Source organism: Tinamus guttatus, unplaced genomic scaffold (genome assembly GCF_059628265.1).
Source record: "Tinamus guttatus ecotype Peru unplaced genomic scaffold, ASM5962826v1 Tinamus_guttatus_pri_ptg000083l, whole genome shotgun sequence".
NCBI lineage: Eukaryota > Metazoa > Chordata > Aves > Tinamiformes > Tinamidae > Tinamus > Tinamus guttatus.
In genome coordinates, this window is record NW_028288617.1 from 300,532 (window position 1) to 326,703 (window position 26,172).

At 41.7% G+C, this 26,172-nt stretch overlaps 1 protein-coding gene across 1 annotated transcript; it reads left to right on the forward strand.

Moving 5' to 3' along the window:
- Nucleotides 1-499: 499 nt before the first annotated feature.
- ACE2 (angiotensin converting enzyme 2) lies at nucleotides 500-25,620 on the forward strand. The gene is made up of 18 exons (XM_010219282.2): nucleotides 500-682; nucleotides 3,795-3,953; nucleotides 6,065-6,158; nucleotides 6,779-6,922; nucleotides 8,189-8,301; nucleotides 9,042-9,150; nucleotides 9,917-10,014; nucleotides 11,483-11,652; nucleotides 12,496-12,722; nucleotides 13,533-13,677; nucleotides 15,432-15,530; nucleotides 16,211-16,333; nucleotides 16,721-16,893; nucleotides 17,893-17,951; nucleotides 22,456-22,556; nucleotides 23,435-23,551; nucleotides 24,665-24,859; nucleotides 25,512-25,620. Exons 1-18 carry the CDS (start codon nucleotides 500-502, stop codon nucleotides 25,618-25,620), a joined length of 2,418 nt encoding a protein of 805 aa, XP_010217584.2.
- The last annotated feature ends 552 nt before the right edge of the window (nucleotides 25,621-26,172 follow it).

Here is a 26,172-nt window from a genome sequence, read left to right on the forward strand (position 1 = left end):
TTGGGCCTAAGCACCCAGCCAGATACCCTATGTCAGGGCAACATGGAATTTCTTTCTTCCTGGGAGAAAAGGTCATGACTTAGCGTTTCAGTGAAGTTTCTAAATATTTTTGCAGCTTATCATAGCCTGTTAAAGGATTCACAGATTCTGAGCTACCAAAGACACTGGCAGGCTATAGATAAAATGACCAGCTGTATCATTGACAGCACATTTGGGAAACATTAACCAAAAGTAAAAGCCTTTTATAAGAAGGCCATAAAATGGTAGGAGTAATTATGTTTTTCCAAAGTTAATCATTGACTTTTGTTTATTTGACTTTTTATAAAAACTTTTTCCTTTTTCTCCTGCAATGAATAAAATCTATAAAAGGCCTGGCAATTTGGATGCAGCCTCTTTTCTTCGCACAAGACATTCATAAGGGCTGATGAGACAGAACTTGATAAAGAAGCATACCTGAAGAAATCTTCTTTCTTGGGAGGTTCTCAGCCCAGATAAAAATATGTTGGTCCACATCTGGCTTCTCTGTGCTCTGAGTATTGTTGTGACCCCACAGGATGTCACACAAGAAGCCCAGATGTTTCTGGATGAGTTTAATGTTAAAGCAGAAGACATCAGCTATGAAAGCTCCCTTGCTTCATGGAACTACAACACCAACATTACTGAAGAAACATCCATAAAAATGGTAAGTGCTCAGTCCTGTCTGCTTTACTATTACTTAAGGAATTTGGTGGTTATATTGTCATTTATTTTAGTTCCATGAAAGTTGGCTGAAATTTGGCTCCTGCTTCATTAGTAGCAGTGTTTTAGCTTCATAGAGTGGCTTGATTAAGCAAAATGATGTCTAGCTTAAGGTACGTGGGCTTCCTACAGCTCTAAGTCTGGTACCTGTGCTGCCTTCATACTGCATGAGGAGAGTTGGCCATCGATGGACTTATCCCAAAACATCACCCTGAGGCACCTCAGCAAGGGGAAAGAAAGCATGAGAGAGCACTGTGCATTTGGCTTGTTTCTCGGAGGAACCTAAATCTGAGATGGCAAGAAATACGTATGTCCATTGAGGATTTACTCATGAAATCGTCCTGGTACGATGTTTCTAAGCTGGAGACAATGCAGCCTAGAGATGATGGCCTTCTCCCAAAGACTGGGGTTATGTACTTATCTGGGATGTGAGAAAATTGGATTTGAATCTCACTTGAGCACAGACTTGTTACCTCTTGAAAAACTAAACAAGCCACTGGGCATCTTCTTACTGGTTTTAACCACATTTTCTCATGGATAACTTATTCTCTGCTGCTAAAGTTACTTTACTCTTTTACTTCTTGCTGAATATGTAAACATTTTCTGGACAAAGACATTTTTAAAAATATTTTCTGATGGTCTTTAGTGGTATGTATTGTACTGAATTGTGGCTGAAAGCCCTTCCTTCCATTATTTCTGTTGTAATTAATGCTATTAGTGGACTACCTGAAATAATTGTATTGAGAAAGGTGAAGTGAGATCATAGATTTTTAAAAGGCATCAGCATAGTTTGTAGTGCAGTAATCTAGTATACTGGCTTGAAAGTCAATTTATAACTCCAGGAAGGGCCATAGCACTTGTACTTAGATACCCTGCAATACAGTTCAGCCTGCCTTTGACACCAGTTTCTAGCTCTCCCAGTCAAGGTGGTCTCTAGGCAAATATCGTGTTTACCAAGAGCATTCAGCCATGATCTGACTGGTTAGTGATACTGCCCTGCTGCAGCCTAGCATCTCGTAATCTTGGAGCCCTTTACAAATCAACAACAACCACCGTGAATTTTGTAGTTACATGCATTTCAAAGTTAACCGGATTTTTTTTTTTTTAACAATTTAGAGTATAAACATAGAGATTAATATCCTACATCTACTTTTGTATAATGGCATAAGCCACACACTTTGTGGCCTTATAGCATAATTAAAACGTGGTTTAATTATAGTTTTTCTTAATTAAAGCAGGGAGACTGGTTGCTGGAAGACATCCTAATGACTAATCATTGTCAGTCTGGAATGCTTTCTGAGGCACCAGGTACCTACACTGTAACATTTCCAAACACTTAAAATGAAAGCCCCTTATAGCACTTTCAGCATTAATGAGATGATAATAAAGTACATGAGGAGATACTGGCAATAAGAAGCAATTAGTTCAGTGCTCACAGAGGATGTATTCTCTAGCTGGAGCTCTTTAGTAACTCTAGTAATAGAGCTCCATTGCTTCCACTCCTCCCTTTCTGTTGGGGGACGAGAGTTAATGTATAGCGTCCCTCTTGGCCCCTTCTCATCCATATAAATTGGGTCACAAAATCCGTAACTACTTCTACAGCTTCTCAACTAGTTCTTCTAACTGAGAAGAAATCAAACAGCAAGTTAACTCCTTTCCCTTGGCTTTTCTAACCAAAGAGCCCCCTCTTCTGCCCCGTAGCACCTAATGCGTGTCTTCTGCTCTGCGCAGGACGAGTAACGCAAAAAGGTTTGCACTAAGCTCTTGCCTGCTGGCTCCTGCGCAGGGCTGACAAGGGTGGCCCCACTTGCTCCGTCCGCGGGCGCCTGCACAGCAGTGGGGACAGAGTCCACCAAGCTGCTGCAGGGCTGATGCCAGCACTGGTGCCCCCCTGCAGAGGGGTGGCGTGGGCAAAGGGAGGCACAGGAGGTCTCGGGAGCGGTGGGATGGCCAAGGGCTGGTCCCTGCTCCAAAGCCTGCAGCAAAGGGTGGGGGTTTCACCACGCGCCGGGTGGCACTTACAGCTGAAAAGAACAGGTGCCGCTCCACTGAGAGCATTGGGCTTGTGCTGGCGCAAGGGTAACTTGTTCAAAGAGAGGAGTGGTAACTGCATCCATTTCATCCTGAAGGCATCCTGAGGCCTTTCTAAAAGTCTGGTGCTAAGAAATAATGTACCTGTGTGGTGTTTTCCTACAGGCAGGCCCAATGTGGGAATGACTTTTTTGTTTTCCGATGCCTCAGCCAGGAGGGACAAGTATTACAGGTGCTTCCTCCACACCTTGGAAACTCTGGCATGTGAAGAATTAATGAGAATATCTCCATGGTCCAGGCTAAGCAGTACTGTTCTTGTCTCGTGCCAATGTGCTACGCAATGCTCAAACACATAGAGGAATATGGTCTCAAATACTGTTCTTACGGTGCCATTTTGTGCATGTAAATTTGAGTTTCGCTTGTCACATTATGTAATTGCAGCAGTGGCAAAAACAATCTCATGCAGGAAATTCAGGTTTTGCATGCCCAGTTTAAGTACTGATTTAGAGTCTTCCACTCCTCCTCCCCAACTTTTATTTATCAAAACTTATTTTTAGTCATATTTGTGTGATCAAAGAACTCAGTGTCAATATCTTGGGTTTTGGCTGCCTCTGTTGCTGCTGAAGCAGAAATGGGCAACGTGATCTGCACCATAGCCCTGGCTTGTATCCCTATTTCGTTAGGCATAGATGGGACAAGGAAATCATTAAAGGAAGAATACAAGGTGAGCTAGACTGCAGGGAAGACAGGTGATGTTGGATTAATTATAACAAGCCTGTGGTGAGAAGGCAATCCTATTTTCTTGCTATATCTGAAGAAAATTAGTTGTCTGGATGTGTGAATACTCAAGTCAACAGTTTCCCAGGTGTTAAGTTCCACAGTAGAAGTACTGCTAAAACTTGAAACCTATGAGCAGACTCCACAGACAAAATGCTCCTCAGAAAGAGTATTTTGACCCATTGAATACACTAGACTGCTGCAGTCTTTTAGAAGAGTAATTCAGACTTCATGTGAATCCCTTCTAGAGTGAGGCGGATGCCAAGTGGTCTGCATTTTATGATGAAGCCTCGAGGAACGCCAGCAAATTCCCATTAACTGACATTAAGGATGATCTCATCAAACTCCAGATTCAATCTCTCCAGGACAGAGGATCATCTGTGCTATCAGCAGAGAAATATTCCAGAGTAAGTTGCTAAATGTACCCAAGGTTTTGACATGTGAGCTGAGCTACCCTCCAAAATACCTCTGAAAGAGACCACTATTATCATTAATCTTTGTTTTTCTCTGGATAGTACTTTATCTTAAAATCAGTATGGAGAACATAACTTCGCTAGGTGATCTTAGCAATATGGGACTGGAAGTAATGAAGGCAGGTTCCCACGTAGGTAGGCAGCTTGCCACATAATCCGTGCAATGAATTTCAAGTTCATACATGCCTAACAGCTGCCCTTGCACAAATGGCAGGATTAGTCATAAGGGGAAAAGAGCACGCAGGCTTAGCAAAGTCAAGGCCTAGGATAGGGTAATGAACAGAAAGAAAGGGGAGAAAGAACATTCAGTGAGAGTAAAAGGTGAAGATAGAGGAGGTATTTCTTTCTCGGCACATGCCACGTTATCAGACTGAAAATGAAAGTATGTTTCTGAATACCTTTTCCTCACTGGCAATGCCAACACAAGATATCCTTGTGTGCGCTGGTTTGCTCACAGCCCCTCAATCCAGGCTCTCTGTGGGGCATCACAACCAAGGGGAGAATACCAGGGTGCAGCACACACCGGGCGCGCTGGCACTCCTGAGATCAGAGCAGGTTGCCAAACCAGTAGGTGCAGCATTTGGCAAAAAGAGATTTGGCATTGCCATTGACAAATACATGCAAAATGTATGTATATGGACAATAAGAATCTGTAGAACTGGAATGAGCATCTATGCTAATTCAAAAGGCATTTATAACCAAATGCTTGAATTTTTAGATTAGTTTCCTACTATTGGAGATCAAATTGATACCTAGTACTGAGTTAGGGTATCCTATAGTCCTGACTATGGAAGGATCCTTGGATTTTTCTGCTGAAAACAGCAGTGTTAACTACCATGCAGGAAATGTAACAGAGTGGCTGGACCTTCTGTGCTATCCAAACAAGATGTATTTCTGGACGGAGAGATTAACTGTGTGGGAATGCCAAAGGATCATAAAAATATATATGTATTTTAGAGCACAGTGGTGCATTGATGGCTTTGCTGCTTCAGTTGGGGAGCTACTTTCACTGAGTCACAGAGTCACAGAATGGCTGAGGTTGGAAGGGACCTCTAGAGATCATCTAGTCCAACCCCCCTGCTCCAGCAGGGACACCTAGAGCACGTGGCACAGGGTGGCATCCAGGCAGCTTTGGAAGATCTCCAGAGAAGGAGACTACTTTCTTCAATACCATCCACATTTAGGCACTTTTAATTTCCCAGACAAGTGGCCTTTGGGGCTGAAATTTTAGATTCTTACATGAAAAAAATGACTTTGTACAGTTTTACAGAACTCCACAGGAATACTGAAATATTTTTAGTGATATAAAATTTCCCTGTTTGTCCATTCATTTTAATGCTGACAGAAAATGCCATAGCTGGTCGTATGCTTCCTGTTTGACAGCTCTAAATACTTCTGTTTTAAAACTTTAAATGTGGCGCAACATAGTCTTAGAGGAAAAATAGGTACAAAAATTTAAAAACATAAAAGAAAAAATAGAATATAATGCTATGTAGCATAGCTTCTGATATGGATTTCAGATGCATCTGGCCTTCAGCTAATCCAAGACTTGAGACGTCACTTTGCTGTATTAACATAGAAGCAGATCTATACAGTCAGGGTGATGTGATGTTAAAAAACACAAGCAACAGTCTGTCTGGCAGCATCTGCAAAGGGATCTCTCTTTCTTTCATTCAAACCCACAAGCTGCCTGGAATCTCTAGGTGTGTCCAAATTCATTAAAATATATTGCTGAACTTTATTGTTTTACTGCTGCTGTAGAGCTCTCTCGTGACAGTCAGTGTTCATTAAATCCAGATCTCTGCCTGACTGGGTATTAAGGACCTTTAGATTATGTCATGTATCTGAGAGAAATCTCTCTTTTCCAGTTAGGTCCTGATTCAATAATGCATTTAGACAAATTCTTTCGTTAATCTGTACTGAGCTTAAACATATGCTTAATCGTTAAGTCTGCGGATGAATTGAAGTCTTAAGAAATTAGCGTAATAGTCTTCTATTTTGTACAGAACATGTTTCTAATGAGCTATCTTGCATCTGAATTGCAGCTGAGCACTGTATTAAATACAATGAGTACCATCTACAGTACTGGAACAGTCTGTAAACCTAGTGATCCATCTAACTGTTTGGTGCTGGAACCAGGTACAGTACTAACAGTTGTCTATACTATGTCCTTCACACTGCAGGTTGAAAAAGATGAGAGCCCAAGAGTGGTTTCTGATTGTGAGAGAAGAGGCTGTATTTTTAATAAAGACATCCTGCTATCTAAAGCTTAATCTTTATTTAATTGCACTTTGAGTTCAGCGATTTCCATTGGTCCTGTTCCAGATGCAAGGTACCATCATCCTCCTCAGTTGAGGAGATGGTAGGGCTGCTCAGCTTGTGTGACAGCCTATCTGTCTTTTGGGTTTTCTTGCACCATGGAAATCTCATTTTTTTCCCCAGTCATCAAGGTCTTGTTGGACTCAACAATGCATTGAGGCAAATCCCAACACAACAGACAATACTAATGTAAGGAAATTTAATATGGAACAAGGTAATCACCTTTAAGTGCCTCATGATCTTCCCCATCTCCCTTAAAGGGAAAAAAGAGGAACATTTAGAGCAAAAAATGATGTAATGAAAAAAAAACAAGGTTTTTATCATATCAAACAAGATGTTAGCTCCTTAGATCTAGTAACTATTCTTTGTCTCTTTTGCGTACTGTAAAAGAAAAAGGTCTTGTTCTCATGGGCCTGATACTTATCTTTTTGTTCTGGCAGGTCTGGATGCTATTATGGCTGAAAGCACTGATTATCATGAGAGACTGTGGGCTTGGGAAGGCTGGAGGGCTGGTGTTGGCAGGATGATGAGACCATTATATGAAGAGTATGCTGATCTTAAAAATGAGGCTGCAAAGCTTAATGGTAAGTTGCATTTTTTTTTTCCTGACTTCCAGAAATTAAGAAACATACGATGGTCTTGCACATACCAGACAGAAAATTGGAACCTATGGGTTTATATACATTGACGAGCATTTTGAAGATATTTTGCTCTCCGTATGCACAGATGCAAAGTAGCAAGTAGTACAGACAGATGCCAGAGCTCAGATCAGAATTCTCTCTCCAACCTGGAACAAAAGATAGATATGTTTGCTCCACAGTTCTCAAATCCCATAATGTATCAATGCCCTTCATTAGAGGCTGGACTGCTTGTGACTTACGGGCAGGTATGCTCGATTTACAGACTGCTGAGTGGATCTCTGTATTCTTGGCAACACCTCTTCTTTTCCACTTTACCACTCTCCTTTATCTTGCCAGCTACAAGCACTGTCACATTTTTAAGTGTTCTGCTTTGATTGGAATTATATTTTTTATATTTCTTTTTAAGCTCAGGGCAGCAGATGCAGCTGGTTGTTGAAAAAGGATTTTGCATTAAGGGAAATATATTGCGCTACTAATCAGAGGTCTCCTAGCAAATCACAGGGAATAGTTTATTCAAGCAAAATTGCCATACAGCTGCCATTTTTCTTCGGAGGACTTCTACACTACAACATTATCACCTAGCACATATTAGCTGCATCATCTGTCTTTTGGCAAAACAACCTTATCCCCTGGCTTGAAAATTACTAAGCAGAAGCTAGGGACCACGCATGAGAAGTTATAGTCCAAATAATTAAACAGAGGGAAAAATATCTTGGTGGAAAATCTCAGGCAAGTGGAATCTCAGGAAGTCATAATTTCCCCCCACAAAATACCTTAAGAAAGAAGAAAGGAAGAGACCTCACCTATGAGATACTCCTCCTCCAGGCTTAATGGAACTATGCTTGGTGAAACCTGAAGTTGACCTTCAGTCTTTCTTTTTACACTCGCCCTGAAGGTTTTTCCTGAAGGCTAAGGCTTGTATTTAATATCCACCATTTTATACCTTCTGTGAGAATCCCTTATGATCCAGCCTGAACAGAGGCTGCCTGCCTTCACATCTGGAGGAACTCCAGACAGGATTGATGGTCTTCTTGACCTCCCTTTTCAATAAGAATGATCCTAGTTAGCAGATAGCCATGACTGCAGCTTCCACTATTACTGGAAATCTGTATTCACCTGTCAATGGAGCAGAGCCTTCAAGGAGCACTCTTCTCCCCTGTAGACAGTTCAAGGTACTGGATTGTGACATTACATGTAATTGTTTTACAGGTTATTCTGACTATGGAGATTACTGGAGAGCAAATTATGAAGCAGACAATCCAGCTGAGTATGAATACAGTCGTGACCAGCTGATTGAAGATGTGGAGAAGACATTTGATCAGGTAGAGGCTCCTTGCAAGAGCAGGAAATTGCCCTTACCTATGCCACCAGGTTGTATTTTCTGATGTCTTCAGAGATGGCCTCCATGTGTCAGTATTGTGAGGTAACATGAGACCCAATCAGAACTAGATGATCTTAGTCTGTGCAGAGTTTACAGATGGAAGTGGATGTACACAACACTTACTTCAACAGCACTTCTAGGACAACTACCGTCAAAAGATAAAAAAAGCACATGGACCAGTATTCTTTGAGGAAATGTCCTTCTCCCTGAAATACTCTAGATTTGTTGCAAAAATTATCTTTGTAGTCAGCATTCTGGGGGCCAGGCATCCTTATCTACAGTCCCCCAGCAGCAATCTGGTGTATGAACGGTGCAACTTAGCCCTGCACAGGCTGTGTCATGCCAAAGCCAGAAAAGAAGGTGCTTTGCAGAGCCTTGTCCCTGCCATCCAGGTAGTGCTCAAGACGAGATATTTTATTTATAGGATGAATAGCATTTTTGATCCTCCAGGTCTAAAATTAGAAATGCTCCCTCACTTGTACTGAAGCAGCACTTCTGGGACTAGAGTTTGGGCTCAGAGCTTGAGCCCGTGGGAGAGGGGCCAAAGCTCAGTTGTAGATTTGGAGATGCACCTAATTGACTTCAGTCAGAGACCCAGCTTGGGGGCTCTCTGTTCAGCAGACGGGAGTGGGATGGAAGAAAAACAAACTAATCTGTCTCCTTGTCATCTTCTCCCTGCAGATAAAACCATTATATGAGCAGCTGCATGCCTATGTGAGGCACAGGCTGGAGCAGGTCTACGGCCCAGAACTCATCAGCTCAACAGGATGCCTCCCCGCTCACCTGCTTGGTATGAAAACGCAGCCCTATCATGCAAGCCTGACTTGCTACACGAGGCAGGCACTTTTAAGGCACACTGGAACACGGCAATCTGCCTCTTTAATCAGTTATTAGGAAACAGGTTGTAGATAAGGAAATGTGAGAGGGGAAAAAGAGAAGGAAAGCACTTGGCCATGATGACAGGGGCGCTTTGCAGTGAAGGCAGGCAAAGAAGGCAGCTTTATAGACCCTCACTGGAGTCTGGGGCACCCAGCATAAAACTGCAGTTCATCAGCACTCGGATTGGGACATTTACCTCCCTTCTGCAGTGCTTTTATTGCCAGGAAGTGAGAACTTCAGGCAGATTTTGTTTGTTTGTTTGCTTTTTTCTACATTCTGTTCTTAGCTCTGGTATTTCATGACTGCTTTCCAAATATGCAACAGCAAGCTGCCATTACTGTAATATATTCAAGCACACTGGCTCAATGGCACAGAGTAACAGTGTGGATGTCCAGTTTGGAACAGACTTTTAGAAAGCTATTTGGTCCTGAAACTGTGTTATGTGAAAACAGCTTAAGTTGGGGAATAAAATAATCTTTGGCCTTGCTTGGACCCATGGATGACTTCCCAGAGCTGCTTTATGCCACTGTAAAGGAGGATCAGAACCATTTAGACATACAGAAATCAGTGTTTATATTACAGAACTTCCACAATTGTCTAACAACTTTGAATAATATAGAGTCAATTATTTAAAGTATATCCAAAGTTGCTCTCTCTTTTTTTTTTTTTTTTTCCAGGTGACATGTGGGGTAGATTTTGGACAAATCTGTACGCCTTGACCGTTCCTTATCCGGACAAACCAAACATTGATGTAACTTCCGCAATGGTTCAAAATGTAAGACGTGTGACGAAACCATTATCTATATACATTATGCAACAAATTTAGATGATATAGAGCCTGTACAACAAGCAAACCACTCTCTTCAGATGACTGTGTTTTTCTAAGCAATGAAAGAATTGCTTTCTTTATCCATTTTTGCCCTTCTAAATCTTCATTCATTTTCCACTGTACCTTTTCCCTTATTCCCCCATTCTTTTTTTCTCCACTCTCTTTGGCTAATCTCAGCTCCCAGTCTATTTTTCTCAGAAACATCTATCCATTAAGAGATATATTATGGAGATATAAATATTTCAGGATTTATGGAGTTGGCTGGAATCAAATATGACCTTTGTCAGCCATTACCCCAGTCAAATAGTTTGTATATCACAAGGATATTTTTTGCCTGCCTTGTTTATTTGGATACAGCTAGGAAACTGCAAAGCTGTCTGTTATCTTTTGATAACTGTATAGCACCATAAGGTCTGTGTTTGAGATCTACACTGATAACAACCACGACAGAACCTTTATCATGCCTAGAATGTGGGCAAAGACAAGTGTTATCTACATTTGCCTAAACTTTATTCCTTTTACAAAGTAGAATATGATCAAAAGGGTTTCTAAAATGTGACGGAGTACTTACTTAAAACCTACCCACTTCTCCTTTTTGAAAGAAGCCTGGGGAAGGCTTCTTTCAAATGTTATAGTAGCCAGAGGAAGAATGGCTATATTTGGCTGTGTTCACCTACCTCTTTTCTACAGTTTTGATGCCCTTGTAGTCTTCTATTTCTTCTATATTGAAGCACAACAGTGAGGAAAGGAAGCATTACTTGCAGAGTTTCAGGGCAGGCATCTGGATTCATCCTTGTTCATGGATATGCCTAATTTAGGATTCTCATCCAGATTAGCCATAAATTCAGAGCTCCTGCTACTTAGAATGGAAGAAAAAAATACTGGATGACATTTGAAAATGCTTTGAACACTTGTGTGCAATTCCAATCTGATAAACAATTATTACAGATACATTTGGCAGTTTTTATTATTCCAACCCAAATCTCCTCTCACTCATTTGCTAAGCAGTACATCTCTGCTCCCTCAAACATATTGTCCTCAAGGGAACTGGCTGAAGAGAGGATGGGATCCCAGATCTAACATAGTACTGACAGATTTTTTTGGTTTGTTTGTTTTAACCGCATTATCTTTTATTTAGTGCTTCTGTATTCTGGGTCATGTGCTGTCTAATGGCTGAGTGGAGAAACTTAGTTTATTTGTAGGGAAAAACTTAATTCCAGTTCCCAGTAGTATCTCAAAATTGCCCATGACAGATGTTTACTTTCAGTAAGATGTTGATTTTAAGTCTTTGAGGGACAAATATGAAATCAACTGTACTGTTTTAAGCCAGTTGCCAGAATAAATCTGATTTTAGGAACTGTGAGAGCAGGTTACCCACAGAAGAAATGACTAATGGTGGCAATGGCTGTTTTAGAACTGGGATGCCATCAAAATATTTGAAGCTGCTGAGGCCTTCTTCACCTCTGTTGGGCTCTACAATATGACCGAAGGCTTCTGGAAAAACTCCATGCTCACAGAGCCGACTGATAACAGGAAGGTTGTTTGCCATCCTACAGCATGGGATATGGGGAAAAAGGACTACAGGTACTGCAATTACAATAACTTTTTCTCATACCAACTCCCAGAACATTTATATTTTAGTTAAGATGTGCGGTGGCAAATTGTTGTTTTAAGTTAAATTTCCTGCCTCCTCCCCACTCTTTTTTTACTGGTTAATAGGAGAGGAATGGAAGACAAAACAATGGAAGACCTTGTGGGCATGTAAACCCACAACGCCATGTGACTTCTTAAGTGAAGATATAAGGACTACCCCTAAATTTCAGCAGAGAAGTGACTGTTGTTTATATAAATATATAATGACTATACTATAGGGCTTTAAAATAAGCACAAATGCATGTACTTGTTGATACCTGTGAGTTATGTGGCCTCTTACACATTCTGCAACAGATTCCTAGACAGTAAGTGAAAAAAACCCTTGAGAGGACACTTGCTATCTTTAGTAAATATATCAGAAGTAGTATGCAGATTTCCAGAGCTTTATGAAAAAAACATTGACATTTGGGATGAGAGAGGGATCACAATCTCCCACATAATGAGGTGTCTTGGGAAAAGCTCTGTCCCTTCTTGCAAACCCTGCCACTAATCAAGGGAAGAGGCTGATCCCCAGTAAATCCTTGCCTGAGAGCTGGAAGCGGTCAGCCTCATCTGAGCAAACAGGATAAGGTGAAAGGAAACCTTATTCAGACAGTTATTTAGACTCCTCACTTAGAGGGGCTCTAGGTCATGGTAGGAGGCAGATGGTCGGGTTTTCCTTGGATCATGGGGAACTAGCAAGGTCCCAAGTCAGTGATGGTGGGGCCTGGTTTGGGCAGCAACCTGGCTGTCCCAGCCCCTCTCCAGCTGCAAATGTTTTGTCCTGGAGCGCAGGATCAAGATGTGCACCAAGGTGACCATGGATGACTTCCTGACGGCGCATCACGAGATGGGCCACATCGAGTACGACATGGCATACGCGCATCTGCCTTACCTGCTGAGGAGCGGGGCAAACGAGGGCTTCCACGAAGCGGTTGGAGAGATCATGTCACTCTCCGCAGCTACGCCTCAGCATCTGAAGTCTCTTGGCCTCCTAGAGCCAACGTTCCAGGAGGATACAGGTAAATAAACCCATAAAATATATTCAAAGACAAAACCCCACTGTATTTTTATGTCAGACTAAAACTGAATAAGCAACCTAGAGACTTTTGAAAATTCTCTCTCACTGACTTATCAGAAATAATACTTTTTCCCCAAATCACAAAGAGAGGGACATTGTTACTTTGTATGTAATGTCATCTATATGCCCAAACCAGCCCCCACTACCACTTCATAATACATAAATAAATTTCTAGCTCTTCATAACCTTCAGTATGGAACAATTCGTTGCAAAATCTTCATAGCTCACCTAGATGAGCCACAAATAGTCTTCATTTTTTGTTACATAAATCCACATGTACCTCTCTACCAAGGAATATATTTAGTAGCTTAAACGAGAGTGAAGCCTTAAGATTTTCCTCTCTCATTTATGTGGATAACTAGTAGCCAACATTTGTGACACAAGCTCTCATTATAATGCAATTTGTTTGGCTTCTCTGAGTGTGTCCATCATTCTAATGTAATATACTAAAGACTTTACTATTTTCCAGACTCTGGACTGGAGGAAAATGAAGCTTATATGCCAAAGGAATAGATTATTTAACAAGTAGAATTGGATGGGGAAAAAAGATAACAGTATTATATACAATACTTCAGTGATATTTTCTCTCTCTCTTTTTTTTTCTCCCCATCAGTATTCTTCTATTTTTTTTCCTTAATGAAAAGCCATGCATTCAGCTGAATGTAAACATTAGCTGTAAGAAGCTACTTTAGCTCTCTAATCATATAGTAATTGCTACCATAACCATTACCTTAACTGCTTCTGTCTTCAGAAACTGAAATCAACTTTCTGCTCAAGCAAGCACTAACGATTGTTGGAACTATGCCTTTTACCTACATGCTGGAGAAGTGGAGGTGGATGGTGTTTAACGGTGATATCACAAAGCAGGAATGGATGAAGCGGTGGTGGGAGATGAAGTAAGTCTGAGAAACGAGGAGCGTCTTTGCAGATGATCCCGCAAACCCTTCCTTGGCTAGTGAGGTGCCCTCAGTGCAGGGTCTGGTCACAGGGTGTCTCTACAAAGCAGAATAGAGTGCAGGCAGGCAAGGTCTCACGGGCAGTATATCCACATTCTTTTTTTCTCACTATTGTAGAGTATCTTTGAATGTAAATGTCTGACAGAATCCCTTTCCTCCCCTTTACACTGATATTCATGCAGGCCAGACTTTTTTTCGGCTTCCGGTCTTTTCTAGCTACCACCTTTCTCATTCAAGAAAATACAGTTCCCTTGGCAAACACCCAGAGATCCTTTTTGCAGATGATTCCCACCGGTTAACCTATTTTCAGCACCCTGAGCTTCAGAGTTAAAAAACAGTTTGCTTTGGATGGGAGTCTGTCATTCCCTGGTGGCTTAACATGGAAGCAAAAAAACACAAAGAAACCAAGCAAGACCCACATTGAAAATGGAGTCTCCATCAATAAACCAAATCTATAATAAACCCTGGTATAAACAAGAACTGCTGTAAAAATCAGTCAAAAAATCATTTTTTGAAAGTAGCAGAGATGTCAGAAATCAAGAAATACAAGCTTTTCAGAGAAGCTTACCACGTCTGTTATAGCAGCGTTGCAAATCTTCCTAAAATCTTGTACTTAGATGTTGTTGTGTAGGTTTGCGGATAAAGCTTTTTCATGTAAGTTTATAAGTACTCTCAGAAACAGGGGCCTGTGTGTTTGTTTCCTTAGTACTGTACAGGAAACGAGCACCTGGGAGAGGAGAAATAAATGAAACCTCATCCCCAGCCCAATGGCATTGCAAATCACATATCTGGTTCACCTAATCCCCACCTGCAGTCACCTGGCGCACAAGCCCTAATGTTATTTTCTGACCCCCATGTTGGCCCACGGCATGTCTGTGGTGTCTTGTAGAATTTTTGCACCAATTTCTCCCTGAACACCTTGCTGTGGATTTTAACACAGTTTCCTCTCTGTGATCTCCAGCTGGGGATCAGTACACTTTTTTTTTTTTTTTTTTTTTTTGCCAGCAGGTCAAGAGAGGGGATCCTCCCCCTGTACTCAGCTCTGGTGAGGCTGCACCTGGAGTATTGTGTGCAGTTCTGGGGTCCCCAGTACAAGAGGGACATGGAGCTTCTCGAGAGGGTCCAGCGTAGAGCAACAAAGATGATTAAGGGACTGGAGCATCTATCTTATGAGGAAAGACTAAGTGATCTAGGCCTGTTTAGCCTAGAGAAGAGAAGATTGAGAGGAGATATAATCACTATGTATAAGTACCTGAGGGGAGAATGTAGGGAGGATGGGGCGAAACTCTTCTTGGTGGTGGCCAGTGACAGGACAAGGGGTAATAGGTGCAAGTTGAAACACAGGAAGCTCTAGCTCCATGTGAGGAAGAACGTCTTTCCTGTGAGGGTGACAGAGTCCTGGAACAGGCTGCCCAGAGAGGTTGTGGACTCTCCTTCTCTGAAGATCTTCAAGACCTGCCTGGATGCCACCCTGTGCCATGTGCTCTAGGTGTCCCTGCTGGAGCAGGGGGGTTGGACTAGACGACCTCTAGAGGTCCTTTCCAATCTCAACCATTCTGTGACTCATTCTGTATGATTCTGTTTGCTTCTCCAGTCGGAAGTGAAAGAGGTGCCCATACATATCAGTAGAATCAGATGATTTCTCATTAATTAGTAATGAAAATCCTGTGTTTTTTCCCTTTCTCCATCACCAGAAGAGAAATAGTTGGTGTGGTCGAACCTGTACCTCATGATGAAACCTACTGTGACCCTGCAGCACTGTTTCATGTGGCCAACGATTACTCCTTCATAAGGTAGCATCATCCTTGCTCAATCTTTAATCATAACTTACATTTCTAGGTGCAGAAGAAACACTGACTACCTTAAGCACAACTGGAGAGTCTTATTACATAACCTTCTTTTGTTTAAAGTCTTGACTGAAGGGCACAAATTTCAGTGGAAATTTTCCTATGGACATCAGGTGCTCCTCTCTAGCAATCCCTGAGCAGCTGGGAGGCTGCTAAGATTGTTGAGCAATGAAATTTTCTACCATCGTCAAACTGGTGGGAACACTTCTGTTACCTGCATGAGGTTCCTACCTTGGGGGGAGGTGACATGCATACATACCACTGTCATGTGGGTCGCACACATGCAGCCCTTAAGCCACTGACTCTGGAGGTCCCTCTGCATCTCAGCCACTTTGTCCAGCAGCCTCCAGCGGTGTGGAGAGCTGGCCAGGAGCAACCTTATTCACTCCTGATTTACGTGGCAGCAAACAGATTTTGGCTCTTATACTGCATTTGAGCTTGACATTTTGTTAAATCTAAGTTAGTGCAGCCTGTAAATAGCAGCAGGCCTCCCTCCCTGATGTGCAGTTTTCCAAGGAGGAATGGGAACTCACACAGCAAAGCGTTCCAAAGGCCAAGGGCTTGGGGGTTTCCCTGCCAGACAAGTAGCAAATCATGAAATTTTGTTCTCCTTGCCTCTCCTTTAGATATTACACCCGGACCATTTATCAGTTCCAGTTTCAGGAAGCTCTTTGCAAGGCGGCTAACCACACTGGCCCTCTCCATACATGTGACATTACAAATTCTACAGCAGCTGGTGAGAATTTGAGGTAACAAAGCAGATTCCTCGTGCATAATAAATCAGGCTATAACAAAGCCTTAGTTGTCCTTGTAAGCTGCTGCAATCAGTGAGGTTACACCGAAAATGAACTTTTATTGAAATAGTACTTTTTGACTTGAAAGCATGTTTTGTGTCTCTCTTTTTTTTTTTTTTTGGCAAGATAACTTAATCTGTATCATCTGAGGATCTAACCACTAAAGGTTTAATCTCCTGTTAATGAGAAAATAATTCATTTTTTTAATAAAAATGATGAGAGGAAGGAAGGAATTCAGGCACAAACAAAAAAAAAATTTTTTTGATACTGATTACAGATTATTTTGCTATTGTCTACACAGAACATGGTAATTAAAAAAAAAAATGTTTCCTTCCTACACAGACAAATGCTTGAATTAGGCAGATCCAAGCCCTGGACTGAAGCACTAGAAAGCATAACAGGAGAGAAATATATGAACGCGACACCCTTGCTCAACTACTTCGAGCCTTTATTTAACTGGCTGCAAACAAACAATTCCGGCAGATCTGTTGGTTGGAATACAGACTGGACTCCATGTATGTAATTTCTGTAGGTGAATTAAAAATGGATGTTAGTCTTCACTTACATGAGAGGACTAGCAAAGTCCCCTTCTCTGGCAGCTATTAAAGCCTCTTCTCTGTAGGAAAACAAGGGTTAAGGAAATGTACCCTCAGCAGTAAGCTTTGCTCCTAGGAAGGCAAGCTGGTTTCCTCGTGGCCAAAGCAGGAGTTGTCAGCATGTGTGGGATTTGTCACAGCCTCACCCAACTTTCAGAAGTTAAGTTTCCTTTTTTTTTTTATATAGCAGTAGTACTAAAAATGTGGCACAGATATGCAGGAGGAAGAAAGACTGGACAGCTGCACTTGTAAGGTACTAATCACTTCAGCTATGTGAGCATGAGACAAACGTGCCTATTCCGGAGACACCAGCCTCATGTAGGTGACACATGGGCTGCGAGACAGAGGGATTGCCAGAGATGGAGGGAGCAGGAGCAAACCGATAGCAAAAATTATCACTATTCCATTTGTTTTCTTTTGCTATTCAAAGACGGGAGCTCAAGGGGAGGAAAAGGAGGTGGCAGTGGAAAAAAAAATGCATTTTTGAGCTTATTATGATAACAAGGAGTGTTAAACCACAGAAGTTATAAACCCATAGTCAGTGTCAGTACTGGAATGAGCTGTACATCTTATGTTGCTATGGTGGTGAGGCACAAACATCTACGCAACATTTCTTAACAGTGAGGGTGACAGAGCCCTGGAACAGGCTGCCCAGAGAGGTTGTGGAGTCTCCTTCTTTGGAGATCTTCAAAACCCGCTTGGATGCCACCCTGTGCCACGTGCTCTAGGTGTCCCTGCTGGAGCAGAGGGGTTGGACTAGATGGTCTCTAGAGGTCCCTTCCAACCTTAAGCATTCTATGATTCTATGATTCTATGATCTACATTTGAGCTGCTCTTTCACCACAAAGGAAAAGAGGCATTTCCTTTAGGAGGTGTGATCTAGATGTGCTCTTACTTCCTTCCTTCTCTTTAAATTAGACTCTGACAACGCCATCAAAGTGCGCATCAGCCTGAAAGCAGCACTGGGGAGCCAGGCGGTAAGTACCTTTGCACTGTGGCACTTTCTGTATTCCTTAGGCAATAGACACGTTGCATTAATGGCCCCTGAAAAGAAAGACAAGGTATAGCTGAGTTTTGGGTGTGAGGAGTGGCATCAACTAAGATGAAGCATTAACACATAAAACTTGTCTCGATTAAGTTCACGGTCAAGACTCCCTCTACAATTAGTTGGCAGACCTCTCTGGGAGTGATCTGATCCATCTTAAGAAAGACAACTTAAATAGATGAGCTGAATTATTCTATAGAGAATTTTCACTTTTCAACAACTGCTCGACAAGCCTAGAGGTCTGGCTCAGGGGGGTCTGTGTGCCCAAAAGTACTATATTTTGACCATCTATACTGATGTATTTAAAAAAAAAAGAGGAGGATGAAACCTCTACCCACATATTTTTTTCTTTCTTGTTTTCCATTATCATGGCTATGGTGGCTGCCTTCGAAAGTCATTAATAGAATAGATGCTTCACAGTTAAATGTGGAGTTAAAATGGAGGGGTTGAATCCCATGCTGTATTCTCAAATGTTCTTCATTTCACATTGAAACTCTTCTGTCTGCATTCCTCTGTGGATATCTGTTTGCTTATTTGCTATAATCTTTCCCAGTCCTGATAAATTTGTCTCTCTCTCTCCAGTCCAAGCCTTGCACAGAGATATCTTTATTATTCAGATTGTGGGGGGCAGTGCAGTAAATGCCGTGCTGCTTCAACTGCAGATGAGAAGATGGGCTTTTGTTCCCAGCAGCTCATGTACTCCCCCCAGTTATGCCAGCTGGCCTTATAAAATATTTTACAGCTACCCACAAAACTAATCAAGACAAAATATGACTTTTAAGGATTTAAACTGAGCATTGACTTAGCCCATCTGTTTAACACAGACACTTGGTTAAAAATTTGCTCCTTATTCTAGCTGTGTCTCCTTATGCTAATCTTACAGAGGCAGCAAAGAAGGTCTAAGAGCAGACACCTTGTTCCTGTTAATAGTTGTTTTCACCTTGCAGAACGTCAGTAATTTTCCAAGAATGAGTATGTCATCAGGCAGATCTGTGTGTAGAAGCCTATTGGACTAGCAAGGACAAATACTGTGAGCATATTTTTCATATGAATTGATGCTCTCTGTTCTATCACTCCCTCCCATGCAAGTCCCAGTGGCATTTTATTGCTTCTTAGACCGCTGGGTCGAGTTAGATACAATTCAAAACTGATATCAATGGCAGGGAAAGGTTCCATATTACAGCACATTTATTAGTCATTACGGTTAATGTTTAGCTTAATACCATTTTTATGCCTGCCTTTTGCCATCACAGTCTTTTTTTGTGCAATTGAGCAGCTGTAAAACAATCTCATGCAGATTACTTAATTTGAATTATTATATGGGCAATAGGTTCCTAAACTCTGAAGAGGAAGCCATGCGTTTTCCTCTCAAAACTGGCCCACGTCTCCAAACGTGGCACTCTCCCTGCCTATGGGCTTCCCTGAAGCGGAGCTCCCCGGGACATAGTTCTGAGCCGCTGGTATGCCAGCAGCACATACTGGTACATGCATGAATTGGCATGGAGAAAAGGCAGGGAAAACCTCAGGCAGGGCTCTCACCTTGGGAACACAGAGCAATATGTTTTGGCTGCTTTATCTGCTCACAGTGCATGGAAGTCGGGAAGCCAGTGTGCCTGTTTGTTCAAGATGCATTTAGAGCTGTTCTGCATGATTAGAACAGCAGAAAGCGTTTTGAGTACGCCAGCAAATCTTTATATCCTCTCTTCAGTACTGGTTAGAGCAATCACCCCTCTTACTGAGAGAGGGAGCTTGGCTGGCAGGGACAGGCAGGCGGCGGCGAGCGCTCAGCAGCAGCCCTTGGGTATTAGCAGCAGGGCAGGTTCCACAGCACAACGTTCTGCCAAATGAAACACCAGGACTCATGGACGGGCTGGAGCCAGCTGTGCTGGAGCGTGCTCCGCCACAGTTACCCTGCTGGTCCTTCTCAGGCTGCTGAGATTAAAGCCGCAGCCTTATTGCTGGCTGCTGTGAAACGGCTGCTGCTTTGCTCCAGCTGGGTTTTGGTGACAGTGCCCTCCCAAGGGGAGCTCTTAAAAGACCCTCAGCGAATCCCTCATCATCTGCCCTGCTTCAAATAAAGGGCTGCCAGAGGGGAAATCCCTTCAGCACTGTTTGGAACCCTTTGCAAATATTAACTCGCCAAATCCCTGCTGGGTCTATGTGTGATGACACCGCAACAGGCTGGTGGCATTTGGCAAAGGAGTCAGTCAGACATGGGGCATGTGTATGTATTTTAAAATGGAAAATCTTTTTAGAGTTAGAGGCCAGACTTTGTGCTGCCTTTCAAGCTACACATGGGAGCTTGGAGGGAACATGCTGTAACCGAGCACGTCTGCTCAGCGAAGTTCATTTCGGTCGGAAAGCAAAGCAGCCTCTGCGACAGCTACCACCGAGTTAGATTTTGCAGATGCCTAGGGAAATTACTGAAACGCAGATCGGAAGCCAGCCAGGTACTTCCCATCCACACTTCCATTACACCCAGGAATGTTATTTATAAAGGCACTTGAGAGGCACATTGGCAATTAAAATGCATCACACTTAAAAAGACAAAATATATGCCATGCAAACAAATAAATGATTAAAAAGCCAATGGAGCTGCTAAGTACAGAAAACAGCAGTTGAAGAATCAGACTCAATTAGCTGCTTTCTTTCTCTCTTTCTTTTTTTTTTTTTTTTTAAATGTCCTCCAGAGCCTAAATGTATTGGGGATAAATGAAAAATTGGAAAAAGAAACATGATAGCGTAACAGGCTAGGATGGTGAACACTGCCAGCTGCTGGAGAAAATAGGGGTAATGCTCAAGAGAGTTTCAGCACACGGCTTTGCCTGGCATCTGTTAAGCAAAATGAAGCATTTATCAGGGCAAAGCAGAGCTTTAACCTTTGCTAATGGCAATAGCTGGCCACAGCACAGCTCCTGGCCTCTGGGACCAGGGTGAGGGCCTGGGAGAGGCTCTGGGTCATGGCCCTCTCTCCTGGGACCGACCCAACCCAGACTGGCATAAGAAGCTTTGTTTTATTCTTTCCTCCTGTGTACTTCCATGTCTTCATTTTACACTGGTCTCACTAGGAGAAAAGAGATGAAAAAATGTAGCTGGATTTTGCAACGGAGTTGTCTTCTATCACATCTACTGGAATGGTACCTGAGATAATCAGGAACTGTGTAAAATTATTGCCAACACTAGCATTTACAAGCATTCCTGCTAAAGAGCCATAAATGCAATAAAATCTAGACCCTCGAGAGAATAAAAAAACCTACTACAGAGTTCAGAAAGGAATTTTCCCTTTGTGCACTGGGATGTTGCAATAGACTTGGGTGCATTGTCAATTCCTGCGGTGGTTTTTGCTCCCTGTACAGCCTTCCATACCAGCCCCAGAGAAGCTGGTTTTGATTTCTGTGTTCCACTGTCGATAGCTGTGGCCTCATAAGGCAGATTACTATGATTCTACACAGACACACTTCATTTTTTTTATATTGCCTATCCAGGGAAAACAACAAACAAATGCCTTCAGCAGAAATACTCATAAAAGGGGCTCTAATCCCCAACCAAAACAGACAAAGCACAAAACAAAACAACAACAACAAAAATCCAACTCCTTAAGCAAATGAATGAGACATCTTTTTGCACAAAACCAATCTCCCCAAGGAAGTTTCTCCTCCTGTAGAGGACAGGGCTACAAAAAAATATGTAATTTTAAACAACATGTAAATTACAAAATTTTTAGACTTCAAAAAAAGGTGCCATAATTAGTAGGAAAGAATGCCCTAAGTAGAAATCCCATAAAAATGGTGATTTGACCTCAGCATCAGCTGTCCTTTTTTTTGAGCAAAGCAGACATTTCAAACTATATAAGCTCATATTCTGGAGGGGGATAACTACTCCTGGTGCCATTTCTGTGGTTCTCTGCAGCTGCCAGCCAAGCTGACAAAGGAATGAAAGCCCTCTGATGAAAGCCCCAAGAGTCAGACCGTGTCCCGGCTGACGGCCTGAGCTATCAGCTCGCAGTTGCTGCTGAATTTCAAAGTACAGGCAGTGTCATTGTGGTGACCACTTTATTATTCTCTCTTTAAAGCTCAGACCGGGGGTTGCAGCAAATGCAACAGGCAAGTGTTGCTTCTGCTGCATGTCAGGTAAGGAGATGGGACTGAGCATCTTCATCAACCTCAGCCAAAGCCACTAGAGGTTGTGCTGGGACACAAAATGCACTGCCTGGCACTGGGAGCAGCTGCTTGGTTTTCCTCCTGCAGAGCTCCCAGCCTAATGAATCTAAAAGCCTTGAAGAACTTCCTGAAGCACTATTAGACCACAAATAAATAATGCAGAAAGACATGCAAAGCATTGGAATTACTATTTCTTTTAAGAATGATTTCTTAGTGTCAGCTAATTTGCAGTATAATTATTATCTCTGATGGAAATCTCTTGCGCTGTTTTTGCAGTATGAATGGAATACAAGTGAACTCTTCTTGTTCAAGTCAACCATTGCCTACGCTATGAGAATATATTTCTCAAACGTGAAGCATCAAGAAGTTGACTTCCAGTGAGTTGCTTGCTTAACTATTGTTTCTGGTGTAAGATGGTGGAGTTAAGTGCACCTTCAGTTAGATGTAGCAGGGAAGGTGGTAATAAACCATGTTAAACATCGGCTGGTTGCAAAGGGTAAGGCACCAGCTTCATTACATGTTTTCTCTTTGTCAACAAGCCTGAACTTCAGGAATAGCTGTGATAAAGTTAGGAAACTCCAGCACACTCATAAGACTTTCTCTCCTTATCAATGTACATGTACAATTCTGAATACCTAAGGGGTTTTAGGTCCAGGAAAGATGAAATCATTAAACATCACACACTAAAATTCCATGGAGTCAAACTAATCTTATCTAAGTTTACTTCCAAGCATAAAATCTATCGAAAAAAGAAGATTCTGGCATGAAAAAATAAGATTTTTGTTATGTCTCTGATATTTTTCAGAAGCTGTCTTCTTAAACTTTGTGATACTTCTTTATAGAACATCACTAATATAATGTTTAGGATCTATTCCCAACAGAATTTAAGGAAGAAGGATTTTTTCACTAGGTATTTCATACATTATCCGTTACCTGAGTCCTGCTCAAAACACTCAAAAGACAATTCCTCTCTCCTATAGTGCTTTGGAAAGTTTTGTCAAGGATTGTCATAGATATGGGGTAGATGTTCTCCATTTAAAATTATTTATCAGCACATATAAAAAAAGAAAGAAAGAAAAAAGAAAAGAAATGATGACAAGAAAACTGATCTTATTTCCAAGCTGAGTTCACAAAAAACATCTCCCCAGTACAAAGTATCCCCCCAATACCACTGTCAAACAAACTATTCACTTGCCTGATTTAGAGCTAATGGCACTTTGACGATCAAAAAAAAACTTTTCTGTTTCTCACTCAGGGTTGAAGACATCCATGTAGGGCAGGAGACACCAAGGATCTCGTTCTACTTTACGGTCAGCATGCCTAGTGATGTCAGTGACGTCGTTCCCAGAGCGGATGTGGAGAGTGCCATCAGGTGAGATTTGGTTTCTGGGAGAAAAATGCGTAAGGATAGAAGGAAAATCTGTGTTCAAGTTCAAGTGGAGCAGAAGGTAATAAGAAAGTGAGCTCTGCCACTAGCATGGAAATATGAGAGAAACTGTCATGACAGAAAGAAAACAGTCCATCTGTCTGATGGTATCTTGGCTATCCAATGTAAAATGCCAATGTAAAATGCTTCAGAGGGCTTGTAAAACTGTCATAACACATCAGTTGCTTCATACTTTGCCAGGAAATAGTGTTGATCAAACTTAAACAGGAACTATCTTATATTCAGAAATAGAGGGTGCAGTAATTGTGTGTGCATGTGCATGTGTGTGCATGTGTGTCATGCATGTGTGAGCTTTTGTTCATCTCACTAATGAAAATTCAGTGCAAGAAATATGACTAGCAATATGACTATGATGATATACTGGAAAGAAAGCCAGACGTGTTTGATTATACAGAAAGGTCAGAGAATAAGCTAGCTCCCAGTTATGGGTCATTGAAGAGCTGTTTCATAGTACAACATGACATCACTGTAATTTATTACTGTAGAAATGATCGGTAAAGCTGTAAGTCTTCAGATGGTCATGGATAATGTAGACAGGACATGAATCTAAAAGCAGCAGCAACATGAAATGAGGTTGAAAAAGCTTTTGAAGAAATGGGAAAAACAAGACACAGAAAAGACTCGAGAGAAAGGGTGAAGGGAAGGAGACAGGGACGAAGACTGTGGGAGACTGTAGGAGGGAAATAGGTAAGACTTCACAATATGTGCTTTTCCGTCATATAGTCAAGAAACATGAATAAAGAGAATGAGATGCAGACATTGTGATCAGAAGGCTGTTTGCCTCATTTGGATAGCTGTATTGGGTCTAAGAACTTGCACAGTATCTGGATGTGTCACTTCAGCTGCAGGAGAACAAGGGTTTGAATTGAGTTCTTCTGGGACAGGAAGAATGTAGGTTTAGCAGTTTTTGCTGAGCAGCATTTCTAGCTGTGCAGTTCAGTGGTAGTTTGGCATACTGGATAGTTAAAAAACATATGAAAACATTTTATTTCCTTCTTGTAAACATAGGTAATGCTTTGAATTTGCTCTTCATGGCAGGATGTCTCGGGAACGGATCAATGAGGCTTTCAAACTGGATGATAACACACTGGAGTTTGAGGGCATACTTCCAACCCTGGCCACACCTTATAAACCACCAGTCACTATCTGGTTAATTATATTTGGGGTGGTCATGGGCCTGATTGTCATTGGTGTTGTTGTCTTGATCATCACTGGACAGCGAGATCGAAGAAAGTGAGTAGTATCTTTGATACTGTGATAAGACTATGGAAGAAGTTTGGATGATTGAATCATCAGGGAGCTTACAGACAGGCTGCCGAAGCTAGCTGAAGGAAGCTATGGAATTACTGCTTATTATTCCCTGCCCCTCCATCCAGCCCCATTCCCAGTAGTGGCCAAAGGTACAGCTCCCTGCCTTTCAGGTGCTCCAGTGCAATGCACTGCCTGAGCATCTCAGTGCAATCTCCTTTCAACAGCACTTTAAATAAGGCAGAGAGCTGCAGTGTGGGCAGGCTTCTGCTGGCACTGCAGCAAGGCTGATGGAGCAGTGCTCGGAGCAGAGCCCCCTTTCCCACAGCAGAATTTGCCCACATCCATCAGCACCTGCAGTCTTCAATCATCTTGGAAGAGGTTGTCGAGGAATGTCTTTTTCCTTAAATGTTATTGCACTGGAGCCAATATAGTTGGTCTAGTTTTTTATGTCTTGCAGTTAATGAAGTTTCTAAAGAGTAGTGGGTTTGCTGAAGTTTCCATTAAAACATACATAATTCATTTTGGTATAACTATTCTCAGTTAAGAACAATGTTATTTCAATGACTTCATTTTGGGTTGCAGAAGGACTTGAACATAACAGGAGCTTTTAATACCAAAAGAATTTTCATTACAGGAGGAAGAGAGAAAAAGCAAATGAAACAGGATCAAAAGCAGTGAACCCCTACCGTGAAGAGGGAGAAAGCAACTTGGGTTTTGAACTATCGGAACAGACAACATTATAGAAGACATAGGCATGGAGGAAGGATTTCTATTCTTCTATTGTTTTTTAATTTCTTTTTTAATAATGGTGCCTAGCAAGGACCAAAACAGTAATAGATGTCATCAAACACAATAGTTTCTGGTATGCTATGAATCTACTTATTCACAGGCAACAGTAACTCAGTGTCATTTGCTGTTTGTGTGTTAACTAGATCGTGTACAAAAATGAAAGACATACCTGCCCTGTGGCTTTTTTATGAATTATGCATATCATAACACATATTGCTTGTGCTGCTCTTCATAAACCTGCTATATCCAATTTCTCTTTTTTTTTTTTCCATCTGTAATGAGGGACAAAATCTGGAAAGCATGAAGTTGTATTTAGATGAAGAAGATGTAAGAATAACTCGCGTACTATTGATGCTCAGGAGAAATGTCTTGATCTTTCTGGATGGAGAGCTTAAAATTCTAATAGAAGAAAACCAACTGACCACTGGAAGAACCTTCGTGATGAAGAACTCAATTTTGTATGAAGTAACTGCATTTTTTGCACTTTCAGGAATTCTGAATCTATC